Source organism: Festucalex cinctus, chromosome 17 (genome assembly GCF_051991245.1).
Source record: "Festucalex cinctus isolate MCC-2025b chromosome 17, RoL_Fcin_1.0, whole genome shotgun sequence".
NCBI classification, from domain to species: domain Eukaryota; kingdom Metazoa; phylum Chordata; class Actinopteri; order Syngnathiformes; family Syngnathidae; genus Festucalex; species Festucalex cinctus.
Genome location: NC_135427.1, coordinates 17,904,611 through 17,923,709, shown reverse-complemented (window position 1 = coordinate 17,923,709; position 19,099 = coordinate 17,904,611). Strand labels below are relative to the sequence as shown.

General features: G+C 43.7%; 1 protein-coding gene across 2 annotated transcripts in view; it reads right to left on the bottom strand.

The window, feature by feature from the left end:
• Nucleotides 1-389: 389 nt before the first annotated feature.
• LOC144004582 (KAT8 regulatory NSL complex subunit 1-like) overlaps nucleotides 390-19,099 on the bottom strand; it is a 26,531-nt gene continuing 7,821 nt past the window's right edge. For both annotated transcript variants that reach the window (XM_077501882.1, XM_077501881.1), the window contains 14 exons: nucleotides 15,797-17,063; nucleotides 12,977-13,118; nucleotides 11,420-11,482; nucleotides 10,779-10,867; nucleotides 10,568-10,703; nucleotides 9,504-9,663; nucleotides 8,558-8,713; nucleotides 6,894-7,055; nucleotides 6,006-6,148; nucleotides 5,478-5,602; nucleotides 5,348-5,405; nucleotides 3,204-3,316; nucleotides 2,895-3,129; nucleotides 390-1,505 (listed from right to left, as the gene is read on the bottom strand). In XM_077501882.1, coding sequence (XP_077358008.1) covers nucleotides 1,272-1,505; nucleotides 2,895-3,129; nucleotides 3,204-3,316; nucleotides 5,348-5,405; nucleotides 5,478-5,602; nucleotides 6,006-6,148; nucleotides 6,894-7,055; nucleotides 8,558-8,713; nucleotides 9,504-9,663; nucleotides 10,568-10,703; nucleotides 10,779-10,867; nucleotides 11,420-11,482; nucleotides 12,977-13,118; nucleotides 15,797-16,995 — 3,015 coding nt within the window. In that variant the 5' untranslated portion in view covers nucleotides 16,996-17,063 and the 3' untranslated portion in view covers nucleotides 390-1,271. The remainder of the gene's footprint in view (nucleotides 1,506-2,894; nucleotides 3,130-3,203; nucleotides 3,317-5,347; nucleotides 5,406-5,477; nucleotides 5,603-6,005; nucleotides 6,149-6,893; nucleotides 7,056-8,557; nucleotides 8,714-9,503; nucleotides 9,664-10,567; nucleotides 10,704-10,778; nucleotides 10,868-11,419; nucleotides 11,483-12,976; nucleotides 13,119-15,796; nucleotides 17,064-19,099) is intronic.

Below are 19,099 nucleotides of genomic sequence, written 5' to 3'. Positions count from 1 at the left end.
CAACTTGACACACGACGACAGTAGATCAACAAGTGGCTACTATGGTTCCATGCTACGAGCTAGTAAGTTAGCAAGCATTCGTTTGCGGTCGGATTGACATTATTGTTAGAGCGTTCTAACCGTTGAGCGCCCGCCCCCCCAGAAAAAAAATCATCTCATTTTTGTTCATAAACTAAAATATCCATAGATTTTAGTCCCGTTTTTATTTAATGAAGTACATTTCTGTCTCGTCTTCATTAGTCCACGAAAATGCAAATATTAATGTTTTAGTCTAGTTGTAGTCCAGTGAAAAAGGTGCATTGACAAAATGATTTTTGTTTTGACAAAATAAACACCAATTCAATAGTTCTTTTTTCCTTGTTTCACAAAAATGGATGTCAGAGTCAGCGTTGGAACGTAACTGTTTTAATGGAACTATTTACAAAAAGCAAACAATAGTGATAACTGCTGCAACAATCAAACAGGTACATCAACATGTGACGTCACTACTGAAGAGAGAAGAACAGTGATTGGCTGAGGCAAAAAAAAAAAAAAAAAAAAAAAGCAAACTGGACTTTTTTTTCTTCTTTTTTTCAACTTTTCGTTTTGCATAGTCATCGAGTTGACGGAGCGGAGGAACCAATGAGAGATGGAACAATGCGAGCCTGAACAACCTGAGCCCCTGCCACCAAAGTGTGAGTTAGTAGCGCCTCCTCGGACAAGTGCGGCGGCCCCTGGGGGAACTTGGGGGGGGGGGGGGGGGCGTGTAGGATCACAGTTGGGGGTGGGACAGTAGGAATGGTTCACAAGTCAAAAGACACAACGTTACGTTGGAACACGCGACATATAACATGTCCGGAATGGAAAACGAAAGCAACCAAAGTCAACAAGTGCTCTGCTCCTGGGGGGGGGGGGGGGGGGGGGGCATCCTAAATGTACCTGTTTATTTGGATGGGGGGGACGGGCAGACTTTTTTTTTTTTTTTTCTCTTCTCATATGTCAGTCACTCCACTAAAACGTAGTCGGGAATGACAAACAAACTAAAGGATAGAAAAACACCCTTTGGCCATATTGGAGGAGTCGCTACATCGTGCGCTACGAGTTGTACACGCCACCTTATCAAAAAACATCACGAAGCAACCCCCCCGCCCACCCCATGTACATGTTTTAGCCTACTACAACGAATCAGACTTGTTGTAACGTCGATCGGCGTCAGATTCACTAAAAACTGTGAAAGGATTTATTAGACTGATGTTTGAATATCAAACAACAGGAAGCGCACGCAAGTCCGCTCACGGCCGCTTGGGGGCGCTGCCGTCGCAGTCGTCGTCGTCGTCGTCATCGTCGTCGTAGCAACAAGGCGGCTCGCCGCCATCGTCGTCGTCGTCCGAGTTGTGCCGGCCGTCGAAGGAGCGGCATCCCGATAGGCTTCGCATCCTGGGCCTGACACGCTCGCCGTCCGCCTCGGGCTCCGGCGCCGGGTCTTCGGCTAACGGGAAGTTGCGACGCTCCCACGGCGCCACTGTCTGGGGGAACAATATATATATATATATATATATATATTTGAAAAATATATTTTTTGTTTTTGTTTTTTTTAAAACCCATGACACACCAAAAAAAACAAGACAATTGTCAATTATTAAAATAATCACTTTAAACTACGACGGCGTATTAGGGCCACCTATAAAAAAATTTTTTAAGAGGGTGGGGGCAATAATGACGAGGGAAAAAAACAAACAAAAAAAAAGTCACAGATTTGTGACTTTCTAAAGTGAGAAAAAAAAGAAAAAAAAGAAAAATCTGGCAAATTTGCGAGAAAAAACAAACAAATTTGCCAGTTTCTAAAGTGGCAAATTTGCAAGAAAAAAAAACCTCAGAAAATGTGCAACTTTCTGTAGTGGCAAATTTGCGAGAAAAACCATGTACATTTACGACTTTCTCAAGTGGCAAATTTGTGAGAAAAAAAACTGAAATGTGCGAGTTTAGAAAGTGGCAAATTTGCGAGGAAAAATGGTAAATTTGTGACTTTCTGAAGTGGCAAATTAGTGAGGGAAAAAAAAACTCGTAAATTTGCAAGTTTAGGAAGTGGCAAATTAGCAACTTTCTAAAGTGGCAAATTTGCGAGTTTATAAAGTGGCAGATTTGCGAGAAAAAATATCAGAAACTTACAAGAAATCCACGTAGCGTAGCTATCTAATCATTTAAGGATTGGGTGGTGTTTTAATGGGACACCGTTTCTAAAATGAAAAGGCAGGATGGAGACAGATTCATTTTTAATTGAAACTTTACTCGTCGTAGACAACTCGAGCACCAAACACTTCCTGATCCCCTATCCGGTGACTAGCACGAACCAATCAGAAGCGAGCATACTTTAGGTAAATGCAAGTGAATGACAGAGAGCAGCACATTGGACATATCAACTTAGATACCTCGTACAAAACAAAATAGCAAAATGTACGGATGTGTAAAGAATAAGTCTGGAAACATAAATGTACATTTGAACTTAGATGCTAGATCCTCAGTTTCACGTCTTTGTCACTGGCCGTACCCAATGCTTCAAATGAACTTATCTCCTTATTTGAAAACCCCACCTAAAAGTATTGGTGCAAACATTCAAGTAGTACGCTACATGAATTTCTCCCCATTTTCTGAGTTTTTTTCTTACAAATGTGCCACTTTCTAAAGTGGCAAATTTGCCACTTATTTTTTTTCCTCGTCATATTGCCCTTGCCTTCTAAAAAAAAAAAAAAAAAGATTTACAGATGGACCCAATACTCCATCGTATGAAACATACCAAGGAAAAACTGATTCCTCAATAAAGTTGTATTTAACATTCGAAATGGTTGCCGTCGGAAGCCGCCATCGAAGCATGCTTGGCGAGTGAGCGGCGAGGATGCGATGGCGGTGGGTCTTACCCGCTCCTCGAAGGCGAAGTCGGGCGTGGAGCATCGCGTGTCCTCGCTGGAGACGAGTCGGTGGGAGTCTCGCGAGCAGGGCGTGTCGGGGCTGGGCGGGCTGACGGGCGAGGGCAGGTGGCCATAGTCGTGCAGCGTCGGATAGTGGCTGGGCTCAGGTGAGGCCGGCTGCGGGGTGGGCGGGTTGGTGCCGCACAACAGCGGCGTGGTGCGACCGTCCAACGACTTGTACGACCTGACCGACACAAAACGTGTTCACTCTTTGTGGCGGATCACTGTGCGGATGAGCATGTCGCCGCGGTGACCGACCTGCTGCCCCTCCGCTTGGCCGGCGCCAACGCCATCCAGGTCCAGCGAGAGCGCTCCTGGTCTTCGTACGGCTGGTGCAGCTGGATGAAGGCCGCGTCTGACAAGTCCTCCACCTATAAAATAAAACAGTGTTAGTACAAGTTTGGCAATTTTCATTTGTATGTTTTTTTTTGTTTGTTTTTTTTAAAGTGGAGTTTGTTTTAATTAATTACGAGAGAAAAAAAGTCCCAAATGAGCATTCAGACGTAGCCAACAAGGGAAAATGTGAGCACGTTGCTGCGACCCGTTTTTGCTTGCAAGCCAAATCAAAAGGGCCGTTTGGATTAGAGATAGACCGATATGCTTTTTTCAGGGCCGATACCGATTCCGATTATCGGTAGTCAAGGAGGCAGATAACCGATATTTGAAGCCGATATTCATTTGCAGTAAAAGTTAAAATGTTGGCACCAAATTTTTGAATAATGCAAACCCTAACCGTTCTTTACAATGGATTCTCACACTGCACTTTTCATTTTACATCCTTCTATCTGCAATAAGACGTTGGTGGCGGGGGGAGTTAAATGTGGGGGCCAATGTGACATTACCTTTTATAGCATTTGGGATACTTGTAGTTTTATTCTATAAATGTTATATTTTTATATTTTGAAGTAATAGGAGGAACCCTGTCATTCAAAATGTGCATCAGCTGTGGCATTACTTATTACTACAGCAAAAAAAAAAAAAAAAAAAAAAATTCCATGAGAAAAACTATTCATCCCTGAACACCATACAGTTCTTGTAGACCTTATTATAATTATTGTTATTGTTACCATATAGACAGTTTTGATAAGCTGAGGATCTTAAATCGAGAACAGCAATATCATGCTACTCCTCTCTACAAGAGAACTGTCAAAAGACACTTCATCATGTAGTTTAGTGCCACTTAGGATGCCCCAATCAACGCAGAAAAAGGTAGAGTAAAATAACTTGGTTATAATAATAGTAAGAATAACTTGGTTAAACAGACATTGTTGCGGTGGACCGCTGCCACTTTCTGCTGTTTAATGTGTTTTACACTTATAGACACGTGTATGTATATGGGCACACTTTTCTCTCACTACTGTACTGTATCACTTAATGGCACAGATGTACTTGTCTAAATAATAACTGGGCTGCAACATTGCTAATTCACATTAACAAGCACTGTCTTAGCTGTCCACATGAATAGTTACTAACACACGAGAAAGTTATACAACACACCAAACATGAGCTCATTATTCAAAGTATGATGCACGTAACGAAATTACATCACTGAGCAAAAGGACACGAAAGGTAAAGTGCGTCTGAAAACCGGCGTAACCACCCAGAGCAAGACGGCCAAGCCTTTTCCAACACCGACAGTTCAAGATGTGCGAAGCAAGGTTGGAAAAGTGCTATCCCCAGACAGCAGCCCATAACGGAGGCATACGAGAGAACGTCAGCTGTGTGGAAATAACCAACACGATAGGCTACCACATAGCTAAAGATATACCTCCCATATCTACAGTGCACGGAGTTTAAACACCTCCTAAAAGTACCGACCATTGAGAAAATACTGCTTCCCAACACTGAGGCTGACAAATGTAGACATGTCAAGCATTATTTGCAATTGTTTATATGTGCTGATTCACATTTTTTTTTTAAATTTTATGTATTTTGTAGAAACATTACATCCACAAATACATTACCGCCTTTACACAAATATAGGCCTTTGCACATGGCATTACAGTACCTTTGCACAAAGGTAGTTGCACAAAAAAAAAAAAAAAAAAAAAGGTTTACAAGAGGTAACCTTTTTATTATGTTCTAATGTGAATTGTTCAAGTCATGCCAGCTATTTTAAAAAGATACTTCAATGGTTACAAGAGATTTTCGTAATTTATGTACCATTCATTGAAAGTAATGTGTGCCAGTTGGTCAATGAATCAACAAAAAAAGCAGTTAATTTGCATTTCCTGCAGTTATTTTCAGGTGGCATATTTAGTGGTCCGAATGTTTTGTTTTTTTTGTTTTTTTTTGGGGGGGGGATTTATCGCGCATTTATCATCCCAGGTAAAAATGCCCACTTTATCGTGACATTGATTTTAGGTCATATCGCCTAGTTTCAAAACAGACAGACGACTCACCTCACGCTCATCCTCTCCCTGCGTGCTGGCCTGCGACAGGATGTCCACGGCTCGCCAGCTGCAGCAACAAGTCAGTTTTGGTCAGTGAGCGCTCCAGATGCTGCCGGCCGTTCATTTGTTTTCAACTTACCTGGGCGTGAGGATCTCCTTGTACTGCAGCTTCTCTACTCGCGTGGTGGCGGCCACCGACATGGGAATGACAATGTTGTTGATGTCGAAGGAGCTTTCGCCACGCCTCCTCTTGACAGGCTGCAGCTGGAACGCAGACGCGCGCGTCAGAACATACGCATCTTGGAAACCTCCGCAAACATTTCACAGGGCTCCACTTCCTACATTTGTTCTGTACTCAAACTGCTGAGTGTGCTTTGGATCTCACACTTCAACTTGTGATTGTTCCCCAAAACGTCCACTCAAATTCTTTTGCAGTGATTGGAGAGTCGTGATTGAGTGGATGATGCGTTCGCAATCATCCACTCATTCTCCAACCCAAAATGGTTACAATAAGCAAGATAATGACAAAAAGGAGGAACGTGCGGCCGGATTTCAATGCATCAACTTTTGGGACCAATAATTCAAGAAAAATCACCATGTGTGCATCACAATCAAACTCATAACTTTGGTGTATATAAGGCCTGGAGAAAATGGGGTGCCGTCTTACAGGTGTGCCGGCGACGCCCAGCGGCGCAGCATTCTCCGAGGACACAGATAGCTGTCGTGCGACGGGGCTGTGGACGCCCGACAGTGACGACGGACAAGCAGCTGCACCGCCGCCGCCAGAGTCCACCAAGAATTTGGGAGAGGCTGCGGGATGGACACACACATTATTGTGCAGATCTCAGAAGTCAGTGATAGAAGGGGGGGCAAAAAAAAAATAAAAAAAAATGAATTGACTTTGGACCTCCACCTTTATGTCAGCCGTTCGCGTGCTCAGTTGTTCAATTTGGCTTTCAAAACGATATATCGTTCAGCCCTACCATCTTTGGTACCCATCCCAACCAGAGTTCACAGAATATTTTCTCAACAGATCTGCACGATTCACGTAAGTGATGTAGTTTGGTTTTAAAACGGCAAATTTGGCCAAAAGGTGAAAGACTTTCATGCCTATAATAAACTCAGGTGTGTGTGAACGCCAGAAGTGTAAACTCAGCAATGTTTTGGAATGATGATTGATCTGTTTCAGGTGCTGAGATATCAATTATTTACTTGGAAAAAAAACAACTTGTATTGCACTTCAAAATGTTTGCTTTGTTCTTATTTACTGCAAAACTGATATTTATGTTTATGTACAGCACTTTGTATCCAGCAATGCCTGTTCTTAAAGCGCTTTATAAATAAAGTTGAGTTGAGTTGACATTGACAATATTGTTGAATTTCCAGGAAAGCTTCAGTTTTTACAGCCATGTTGTAACAGGCACTTTGATGGCTTCAAATAATGACTTTTTTTGCACTTGTGTGAGTCAGAATGAAGCAAACTTTCAATCTTAAACCTTCCCGCCGAAAAGATTGAGCGGAACCCTCAACAGCAAAGACATGCCAGGTCACTCACAGTCGCTCCTGTCCAACGAGGGCTCTCGTAATCTCTTGCGACCGAAGTTCTTGTCGTATGGCCCGGGAGGCGTCGAAATGGCGTGCAGTCGCTCCGTCTTGCAGGCGGCGGCCGCGTCCAGCGTCCTCGACTTGTCCGCTCGACTCTTGTAGTGGCCTAGCCCTAAAAGTACAAGTTCACACGTGATTGACATCATTTGGATCGGCTTGCAAGTGCAAAGTGCGTCTTGGTTGATGTGCACCAACAACTTGCTTGACGTTCAAATGGATGGATGGCAATTGGAACACATGCAAATTTCGGCAAGCAACATTCAGGAACTTTGTTTATGCTGATTATGGCGCCGCCATATGGACAAATGTGGTAAAGGAAGGAAGGAAGACCACATTTCCCATGAGGACAAGCGCATCGCGTAATTTTTTTTTTTGTGCGTCGACATTCAAATTGACTTCAGTCTTTGTAACGAATGGGGAAAGGGGGAAGTGACGTATGCCATAAAGCAGTTAGCACATTTGTAGTTTTATGTGTGGCAGTGTTCCTTACCATCCTCCTCAAAGTTGCTTCGTGCCAGTAAAAATGATACAGACCCCCCCCCCCTTCAGACAATGGTAAAGGTGCCATTCAACTCGTTTGAAGTCTATGTTTGATCAGAAAAGTTATGGAAATATTTGATGAAGGTTGCAAAGTTACTTAAGGCCTCAGTATGCTTCTGCGAGAGGCTCGCGTCGAGGCGTCACGTTGGAGCTCTGCTCGTGCGTTTGCCTTCCGACTTGTGCGCAATACACATCGGTGTCTGCTGGAGTTTCACACCAAGTCCCGCTGTCACTATGGCTGGGCCGCCACAGAGTGGCGATTCCTCTGCATTTTATGACGGATTCAGGAAGTTCAATTTAATTCAGAAACACGAAACAAAGCCGGGGGGAGAGTAAGTTCATCACCGTGGCAATTAATTATTGCCAATTTGCACCGGTGTCGGCCGTAAACTCGCCAAAACACAACAGCCGTGCGCTTAGCGAACACAGTTTTTTTTTTGTTATTGTTGTTTTCCGCCTCTCGTCCCAGGCACATATCCACATGCACAGCCGTGGTCTCCGAGCAGGGAAGTCGATTTGCGCCGCCAGTTGCCTTCACGGAAACTATCTGGGCGGGGGGCGGGGAGAGAGAGAGAGAAAAAAAAAAGAAAAAACGCCATCGAACGGACCAATCAGAAGCGAGCGACGCCCCGCCATCGACGTGCGTCCAAGGATTGGCGACGTGTGCACGTCGGCCGGCCACGAGCGACGCAGCACTTAAAATTCATGGCTCGCGTCGATCATGTGATCGACGGCGCTCATCGACGCGAGAGCAAACGTGGGGGCATAAATTAGGCTTTAGTGCTACTTTAAGATGCATTTTATGACAAAAAAGGAGATTAAACCAAATCTTGTTTTCATATTTTCTTTGGAAATTCTTTTCATTCCTATTATTGTTGTGCAAGTTGATGTTGGAGGGAAAACTTGTTTGCCAACAGGGGAAATTAAACTCATCTCATTCACAAGGGGAAAAAATGCAATAGGAGTTATAATTTTAACATTTTGCTTTCTAGGGGGAGGTAAAAGGACTGCACTTATGAACTGGTAGCAAGATGTTATTTTGAAGGCGCGTGCATGCGAGTGTGCGCCACTCACTGACTGCCATGAGCGAGCTGGCGAACTTGTGCTTCTCTTTGGATGACGACAGCTTGTGTTTGAGCGAGAACTTCTTGACGGGCTTGCTCCTCTCCAGCGATCTGCCGCTCCAGCAGCTCTTCATCGCCTGCTGCACGCGGAGGCCCACGCACACATCTGCACATACACACACATCACCTGTCAATACCTGCCAGAGCAAAACTGCTTTCATCACGTGAACCCGAGTACAAGGTACTAGTGCCGGGCGATAAAAATATCGCCATGACGATAGAAAAATGTTTATGGTGCCCTTTCTTACACATCGTCTCTATCGTCATTTATACTCTTTTTAGACAAAGATACTGTCTGCAGTATTAGAACACTACAGTATTATTTTTGTCATTAAGCATGCACTTGATATATTTCAGTGCCAAACAAGAGAAAGAAATTAATTTTGCAGAACAACTTACGCCTCCTTAACATTTACGTCATTTAGTTTTACTTTGCAGCATCGTTTATAATAGCAGTTTGCCTGGATTTGCAAATTGCAACATCATGCTGCTTTACGTTAACACATGCGCAGTTACACGCACAGTTTCTCACACACGCAAGTCAGACGATGGAGAAGGAAGAAGGCAAACAACCGGCATCTTAGACAATGCCGCAGAAAGAGGTACTTTTTCTGAAAAAAGGCGGCACATCTCGTTTGGTTGCATTTTGGTTTCACAATGTCCCACGTGGAGCAGAAAACGGGACCGGAATATGCAAGTTGTGCCACAAGAACGTTCCAGCTCAATGAATGGCTTCTATTTTGGTTTTCGTCTAATTTTTGTCAGCAAAAGAAAAAAAATATTTCGTCGACGAAATGATCACTGTTGTATTGCCCAACGTAACGTGACCATGCTGTGTAAGATGGAGCAATTCCACAATTTCAATTTCAATCAAAGCAGAAGCAGTGGAGACGAACCGTCCGGGAAGGAGAGGATGGGGTGGACGCCGCGATCCAGTCTGGAAAGGCGCTCCAGGACGGGCAAGTGGAACTGGGGGTCCTCCCTGGGGACGGCTCGGCCGCCGCACATCACGCAGCTGGGGTTGACCCGGCATGCGCCTCCGCCGCTTCGGGACGCCTGCGTGGATGACACAACCGTCAAAGTGTAACGTTAACATGATAACGTTTCAAACTTTGCTGTTGCTTTCACAAACGAGTTCAATTTGTCCCGTAACACAAAACGCTTGCATCACACACAAACATGACCACAACTACTTCTATTGGAATTGAATCTGGAAGATGCTAAGACATTCATTTTCATGACGGAACATCCAGTAAATGCTTGTTTGAGATGCAGTGCGTCTATGTCAAGTTGAAGGAGAACAGAAAAACACACAGACAAAGGAGAAGACAATTTGAAGGTGAATTCAAGTCCGTTTGGTAAGAAATGTACTTGTTAACGCATCTTGTCTTTGTGAGACATTTCCTTCCCCATTGTTGAAGCTCCATTTTGTCTTTTGCTTGGTATGCTTTCCTTGCTGATTGCTTGATGGATGCAAGGTTACTACTATCCTGAGAAAGATGCCACATGAGTCAGATTTGGTTGAGGATCAAGAATATAGTCATGGGAGCCATTTTCCTTGGAAGGGTTTCTCCACCAATTCGGTTCAAATATGCAATGCTGCTAAAAACAAAAACTTTTCCCACTAAACATTGGCATGCTGATTGCATTTCATTGCTAGCATACGGTAAATCTTTTTCATGAGGCAACGCTATATTGTCTTTTGATTGACAGGTTCAAAAAAGCAGGTCCAGCCTATTTTTTGACCAATTGTTCAATATTTGCCATGTGTTGCGAAGCCAGTTCAATTGAGGTACAGTACTCACAACTCAAACATGAGCTTTGTGAAAGTCGGGTCACTCGTATCTCAAGGCGGCACCAGTGTGCTTCCTTTCAAGTCTGGCTCAAGCGCAAAACTCAATTGAGCAAGCAACAGCTGCAAAACCGATAAGCTTTGTAGTCAGGTGGGGGGCAGGGTTACCTTTCCCGTCAGGTTGGTCACCGTGCTGGGCTGGATGAGCCTCCGCCGCCTCCAGCCAATCACAGGGCGCGTGCGCGCCGCCACGCACGTGCCGTCCGACGTTTGCTGGTGCTTGCCATCCACGTTCTCGCCAACCCTGCGCAGTGTACATTTACATCTCCGTCATCGTCATGATCGTCATCGTCATCGTCGTCATCATCATGATCAGTACCTGCTGAGGACACCGTTGACCGGCTGCCCGTTTTGAGCCTTCCACGGTTCACCAGCGCCGATGTGCTCCATGCACTCCGAAGACGCATCCTGCAGCAACAAGGAGAAGAGTTTGCTTTCCGTTGGGGTTGCTTGATAAGGCCCAAAATTATAATCATACTATCAAATTAACAGGAAAAATAATTTTCAACTATAACTTCCTAAATGAAGTACAGTGTTCCCTCGTTTATCGCAGGTGCTACATTCCAAAATCTACCTGTTATAATGGAAATCCGCGTGAATTTAAAAAAAAAAAAATCCATTAATTATATACAACTTTTTCTTTTATTACATGTTTTTGCATTCATAATATATGTTCCAAAAAAACATAAAAATAAATTAACTAACTAAAAAGCATATAAACAAAACAAAACAAAAAAACACGCTGTACAAAATCCGGAAACAGCGAGGCTGCGAAAGATGAACCCGCGATAAACGAGGGAACATCGTAATTGTCGAAAATGTTAATGATCTACTCATTCAAGAAAAGCTAAATGTATCAAATAAACAAATAGCAAAGGCACAAGGAAATGTTGAAAACATCAAATCCTGCCATCTGATATTTGAAATGAATACGATGTAGATTAATGGTGATAATCGTACCTGAGAGTTTGCTGGCTCCGCCTTGGTTTCTTGAGGGCCGGCCCCTCCCAGCTCCACAGAGCCCTGAAAGGGTGGATGGAGGATAGCATGCAACATTTAAGGAGAAGAGAAGAAAAAAAAAAAAAAAAAAAGAAACTTTGTCCTCGATGACGTCACAAGCTTCACAAGGATGATCTGCTTGAAATATTTCAATGTCCAACTGTTGAATGTTGCTCGAGCTTTCGACAACAAGGAAACTGAGCAGCAAAATTAACGACAGGTGTTTGATCTGCGACAAGGTCGCCTCTCTGTGACGCGGTCCGTCGGTTGCGCAACGTGAGAGGATTGCCTGACAAATGTTGAGACAGGCAACTTTCACTTGTGGAATCTCTGAAATGTCCATTGAAAAATCCTTTTCTGCTAATTTGGGAGTCAGGAATGATAAATGACTGCAATGCCAGTCATTTCCTACTACTCAATGACGAGACAAAATGAGAATCTGGTCAAAATGGACTGACTACTTGCAAAATTGGATGATGGTTAGGCAGATATCGCCCGTTTATTGTTGGTTTAGTTGGAATACACCTTCAAAATAGGGGTAGGAACCTTTGAGTACCTCACAATACGATACGATATGCAATATAAGGCTCACAATAATGATCATTGATTATTGCAAGATATGACGATATCGCAATTATTGATATATTGGTCAGGTCATAAAGCCACGATAACCTATGATAAAACTACTCAAGATAAAAACTGATGTTTTTTCAATAAGAAAATAATTTCTTTTTGTACCATCACTGAAACAATATTCAAACTGGTGTCTTCTTCACATTGAGTACTTTAGTGTATTTTTTTAAACAAATACAAATGTCTTCTTAGCAGAGACATCTGAACAAATTTGTGTCTGTCTTAAAGATGATTGTCATCCAACATGTCAGTCAGTTACTTAGTCAATTGTTTCATTTTATAAACTGTGACACCAATTTTTTTGTGCAACATTGCAAAAATAAGTAATATGACTTAAATAGAAAATCAATATTAATATTCCTCAAAAATTGTGTGATTCAAGAAGTCCAAACATAAAATGTTTTATAATGTTAAAATTGAGTAAAAGTAAGCTGATGAGTCTTCTTCGCCTGAAGACTTGCATCCATTTCCCCGCCATTCTGATGAGGAGCTCCCCCTAGCAGCCCACCAAGTCATTGCTCAATAAGGCATCAACAATGGAGCCATTATAGTGGCTGTATATTAACTACAAATATCGCGATACTTGCATAGGCGGAGACAAAGTATCACGATTTACCGCAATATTGATATATTGTCACATTCCTACTTCAAAGTGGACCTGTGTGAGCTTCCCTCCCAGACACTTTGGTGTGGTGTGCCCTTCTCCCATTGGCTGAGCAGTTTCAGCTAAAAAGGAGCCACCAAGAGATTGTGAGGCTGTCGATAGCGCGAGATTGCTTAAAACTTCAACCGGAAGAGTCATTTCAGTTTTGTTGGCCATTCAGCTCCTCGTTCAACAGGTGGACAGCAAACACATTTCTTCAATCATGCCGATTGCCAACTGACCTTGCTGGCGCGGATCTGCCGGAAGATGTCGGTCTGCTGCCGGATGCGGTACTCCAAGTCGGAGATGTGAGCCTGCAGCCAGTTCCAGTGACTGATGATGGCCGCCCTCTCCAGCGTGTAGCGACTCTCCGCCCGCTTCCATCTGCCACACACGCACGAGCGCGCGCATGCGCGCACGCACACGTCATCACCGCCTCGGACAGACCACTCCCCAAATGTGACGTGCAAACATGCTAGCTAGCGTCATGCTAACACTAAATGGCATCGACGTGGTTGTGTTATAATCAACCGGCTGAATACGATACATTAAAGACAGCACTCACTCCTATATTCTTTATCCTCTGCAAAATGTTTGGAGGCTGATGTGCCTCTTGCAACATCGCATGGAGTAAAAACTGATTTTCAAATCAACCGGCGGAATTATTGCCCTGGAGTTTCTTTTTTCTGCACTAAGGTGATGTCAAATTAATTAACCGTTTCAGCGATGGGCTCGTCCAAAAATGTCTAGGGCTGGGTATTGATTGGGATTTCCAAAATCAATTTGATTCAATTCACATTGATTTTTGATTCTGCTAACGATTTCATATTGTACCAATTTGACTTTTCTATGGAAGACTTTCCCAGAAGTAGTAATGCTGCAAAATATTCCAAACATCTTTCTCTTACATGGCGCATTAGTCAAAATATTGACATTTACAATTGAATCCGATAGTTAAATTAATCATGTATGACGTATGTTTAATTGAACATGACCTGATCAAAACCATAACTAATAATTGAAATCAATTACATAAAGTGGCAATTTATATACTGACGTTCCAGTAGTTAATAAAAACAAATTGAACTGTATTATAAGAGACAGCCATAGTACAGAGTTATGCATCCACATTATTTTTTTTATGTCCAATTCTTCCCTTACTACTTTTGGGGGTATTTGGCACATTCATTTACGACGGGAAAAAGCCGTATTAAAAGTATCGATTTGTGGTTTTATGAATCGATATTGGGCTGTGAAAAGGAATATCGATTCGATATTCTAAAAAATGTCAGCGCCTCACTCGGTGTCGTGCGGCTTCACGCAACAGATGCGCCTTTGATTGACAGGTTGAAGGTCGAGCGGCGAGCGCATTCAGCGTCCGACTACTGGGTGGAGGGCTCACAAGTTTGAAGCCTCACTTTCTCTACATGATTTTTTTCCCTCCACTTACCAGCAAGTGTCTTCAAGTTTCCGTACTAAGAGCCAAGGCATCAATTTTGTATAATTCCAGCTTGATTGGCTTCTGATCAGTTTGACAATGTCCACAATTTGACAAGTCCAACTGTGTGAAACAGTAAACAAGCCCCCTGCAACCTCCCGCTATGCAACATGAATGGCAGGCGGCCGGGCTTCATGCCGACAGGGTGTGGGCAAGAAAGAACTGCAGTAGTTGTGACATAAAAAGGAGGTGGGCAGGTGGTTATGCTGTAGTTACATAACGAGTGTTGAGGAACTACCAAGTCAGTCCAGATGTTTCCAACAAGCAGCAAACAAACAAACAAGCAGGCCCTCACGTGACGTCACTCCACTTTCATTTGGTTGTTTTATTTTTCCCCAGCATTGACACTTTTTTTAATCCAATTGTTTGAAAATCAGTTCTTCAAGTAATTGATTATCCATGTGGGCAAGCTTTTCAATTTGTGTGGCAAACGACACGCAGCTTCCCATTTGGCTTCAAAACGAGGACGTCGCCAAGCAAGGACTGTCAATAAATAAATGAAATCACGTGTTCTTGCTTCCGTGGTGCGCTGGCTGCAGTCGAGGCGGCATGAACTTCCTGCCAAATAGTGCTCCAGACACACGCTGGGCTTACATTTGTGACATTCTTCCTGCTTTCAGTTGCACCCGTGCACATTTGGGCTGCTGATAAACAAACCACGATGGCGCTTTGCCGTTAGGTTCCCACCCAGCCAAACTCAAGTACACCCACCACCCACCCCACTATTATGGGCCACTCAAGTTCTGATGGTAAGGAAGTGTCGCTACCAGGGAGGCTTTTTTGCTGTGAAAGCCCCTATGGACTCCAATTCACAAGCACGAAAAGAGCAAGATTTTTGTTTACAGTCTTCCAGTGAAATAATGCGACTAACAAATTTATTTTGGATGCTTTCATGAGTTGAAATGAGTCGGTCGTCTGCTGGGACAATTTGATGTTTAAATATAAAACGTATCTTGATTTTTGTGAGGGGGTGGGCCACTTCAAGAGTAAAGTATGGCTTTTCCCCCCCCCCAAAAACATCTCAAATGCAAGATTTTGTGCTGTGAGATGACGAGTACAAGCAGATTGATGGAAATGAAAATATGCTGGGTTCAAGCCACTGGCTCATTTGTTGTGAAATGAGGCAATTGCAGCCTTTGTGATGTCATTGTGCTGCTTACGTTGCAGTTCATCGGGATTGAAATACGGTAGCAAAGTTGGCTCTCAGCATGGGAGTGATGTAATGTGAAGGTGCTTTTCTATTGGCTGCTGCGAGATGTCACATACTTTCAAGCGTCCTTATTCTGGTTCATAGCAAAATCAATCGACTTGAAATCACATTTAAATTTATCCCCAAAGGCTCATTTATTAAATTCATTACCCAAAACTAAAACGAAGGTCATTTTTTCGACAATTCTAGTTAGTTTTGTAAACATAAAATGTAGTTTCAGTTTTCGTTCTTAAAAAAGCATTTTCCTTTTTATTTGATTTTGTCAACGAATTTGATTTTTGAATTTGTTTTTTTTTTGTTAGTTTTAGTGAACTCAAATAACCTTGGTGTCACGGCAGCGGCGGCGCTACTCACATTTTGACGTGTCGCTGCTCCACGTCCACCCGAGAGAGCTCCTCCTCCTCCAGGTCCGAGTCGCCGCCTGAGCTGCTCTCCGTCACGTCCGAGTCGAAGGCCTTCTCCACCGAGTGCAGGTTGGCCGAGCCACTCAGGTACAAGCGCTCCAGTTCCAAGGGCACTGAGCCGCTCTTCAGGAAGCGGCCCAGGCCGCCGTCCCTGTTGTTGCCCGTCGACGCCGAGTGGCGCGCCGTCCTCCACGGCGCAGAGGCCGAGGCGGCGGCACCGTGGTCCTTGCGGCCGCCGGCCAGCAAGCGGCTGACGGCCGAGTCCAGGAATCCACCCAGCTGCTGCTGAACGTGGCGCTCCACCTGCTTGGCCTGCACCACCTGCAGGCGCTTGCGCAGCCGGCGTAGGCGGCCTTCGATCTCCGCCTGCCGGCTACCGTTGAGCCGCGTGCGCTCACCCACTTGGGCGTCCGGCGGTGGCGCTTGCCCTCCGGACGGAGAGCTGCAGCCCGGCCTCTCGCGGTCCGAGTCGACGCCGTCGCCGTCGTGGGAAAGGGGCGACGACGGCGGCGGTTGTTGCGCATTTGGACAAACGCCCGGTGAATGCTTGTGATTGAGCGTCCCTTTGACGGCAGCGTGAGCCGTCCGTGCATCGGCGTGCGTGGGGGCCGCCGGCTTGTCCCCGTTGACCGCCGCCATCATCACGCAGCCGCTGGGCAGCTTCTTGGCCAGGCCGTTGACGGGCGCCGCCTGCTGGTTGCCGCCGCCGCCGCTCATCAGGCTTTTGAGCTGGCCTCCGGAAAGTTCGATGGCGTGCCGCTTCCTCAGCAGGAAGTCTCCGCCGTTGAGCAGCGCTCCGGGCAGAATTCGGTGACTTTTCAACACCGACTGTTTGATAAGGACCCCTTTCAGCGTGATGGACTCTTTGGCGGCGGGTACGGGCGTCACATCGGAGCACAGGTAGGACGCCACCAGGGGCTGGAGCTTGCCCAGGGATTTTTCCCCTTGGGGCGTCGGCTGCTGCTGTTCGTCTTCGGGGGCCACCTTACGCTTGGGGGGGCCGGCGTCGGCGTGGATGAGGATGTTGCTGGCGTTGGCGTGGTTGTCGGCGCTGGCCGGAGACAGGCTGGAGGACGGGGCGGCCAGTTTGAAGCGGATGTGGTGAGCTTCGGCTGGGGCGTCGGTGAGAGCGGGCGCCATCGCAGCCATGCAGTGCAGAGGGACGGGCACGGCCGCCTGCTCCACACCCCCCGCTTACTGCCCCCCCGGAGGACTGCCTGCGGACCACAGAGACCAGAGGACGCACGCCATTAATACTAGAGATAGACCTAGGGGTGGGCGATATGGTAAAAATGTCCTATCACGATTCTTTAAAAATAAATTCACGATCACCATTTTTTTTTTTTACATATATTTTTATATTAATCTTCACATTTCTGAACATTTTTGTAAAATTTAAAACATTTAAAATTTATATAAAACCCTAAAAAAAAAAAAACAGACATCTTAAGCCAACTAAGCTTTCTGAACAGCTTTTAATTGAAAGAGTGCAATTTTTATCAAATAGTGCAATGAATGTAAACATAAATGGCAATGAACAGCCTCAGTTAATTCTTATCACAGCTTGCTTGTTTTTTCATATGGAATAAATCTTAGTCAATAGCTGTCTTTGTTTAATTAAAAATGTACATTTTTAAAACTAAAAATTAAATACAAATAATTTTTTTTTTACATTAATAGTTATTTTTAAAAATTGATGAAGGTTTGAACATTGAGAATGTTTAAATAAGAGAGAAATGTGAGAAAATGTAAATGCCTCAATGAGAGAAGTTTATAAAGTGTGTGGTGATCGTATTAAGAGCCTTAAAACATGTATTAATAAATGTAAAACATAAAGCTAACTACTTTGTGGATTTCACTCATTGCGGGTATTTTTTGGAACCTAACCCCAGCAGGAAACGAGGGAACACTGTACAAACTCCAGCTCTTATTTATTTATTTTTGAGCATATGTTTATGGAAAAAAACATTTAGGGTTTGTAAAATATTGGAGTTTTTTTTTTTTTTTTTTTAAATCTTAGTCAATAGATGTCTTAGTTTTAAAAGGGGCATTAGCATGTCTTCAAAAGTTAAATCAAGTTTTTTTTTTTTTTTTTTTTTTAATGGATCTATTATCAGCCATATGATTCTTCAAAATGACCGATGCCGATAATTGTCAAAATGCTGAATATCTGTGCCGATAATCGGTCTATCCCTAATTAATACCTTTGGTCGAGAGCAATCTTAACGCGTACAACTCAGATGAATATTATGCTTATGGCACAAGAATGAAAGGGCAGAATTTGTGAGCCCCAAGACACCGCCATGTTGGACCAAATTGTCAGCACGTCCAAAGTGGCGTTAAAGTGCAAGTCGAGCCTGATGCGGCGATCCGTCGAGCCGCATCGGCTGACAAGATTTTGTGGAAGCATTTGATTTGGATGCAAACGATGCAGCGGCGGCCATCAACTTCTTCATGTGGAAGAAATCCCCATCAACTCACCATGTGTCTATACCACGTTATGATCAAGCTTATTGTCAATTGTGTAATTAAAGACATGGCGCTGCAGCTGAATATTTACCATTTCATTTTCTTGGTAACTAAAGCGAAATGGAATAGGGCTGGGTTCAAAATAGCGATATATCTATATTGTATCGATACGCCTCTTCATATCCCAATATCGATAAAACCATGTATCGATATCCCTCCCGAAGCCAGCTGGGATAGGCTCCAGCACCCCCGCGACCCTTGCGATGAAAAGCGGTTAAGAAAATGGATGGATGGATGAATGTCAAAACAACGTGAATGACCCATGAGTGTCAGTTTTTCGTTTGACACTATTTACACAGCCTGTACTGTAGTTGTAATTGATTTAAATTATTTGTTTTCATAAGGCCATGTTAAGTAAAACAGATTATTAGTGTAACTGCAATGGATTCAATTCTTAATGTAAATATTCATATTTTTACTAATGCATTAAATTAGAGTAAGAAGTGCCTACTATTTGCAGCATTGGTAATTTTGACTGTCTAAAATAGCTACTGCGTGAACATTTGTACATTACAGCAATGAAAAATATATATATTAGGGCTGTCAAACGATTACAATTTTTAACCTGATTAATCACACTTTTAATTTTGATTAATCACGATTAATCAGCGAAATTACTTGTGTAATATAAAATACATTATATATATATATATATATATATATATATATAGACATTAACGCATTTTATTATCTGAATGTCATTTGCAAACATTGAAACATTGAT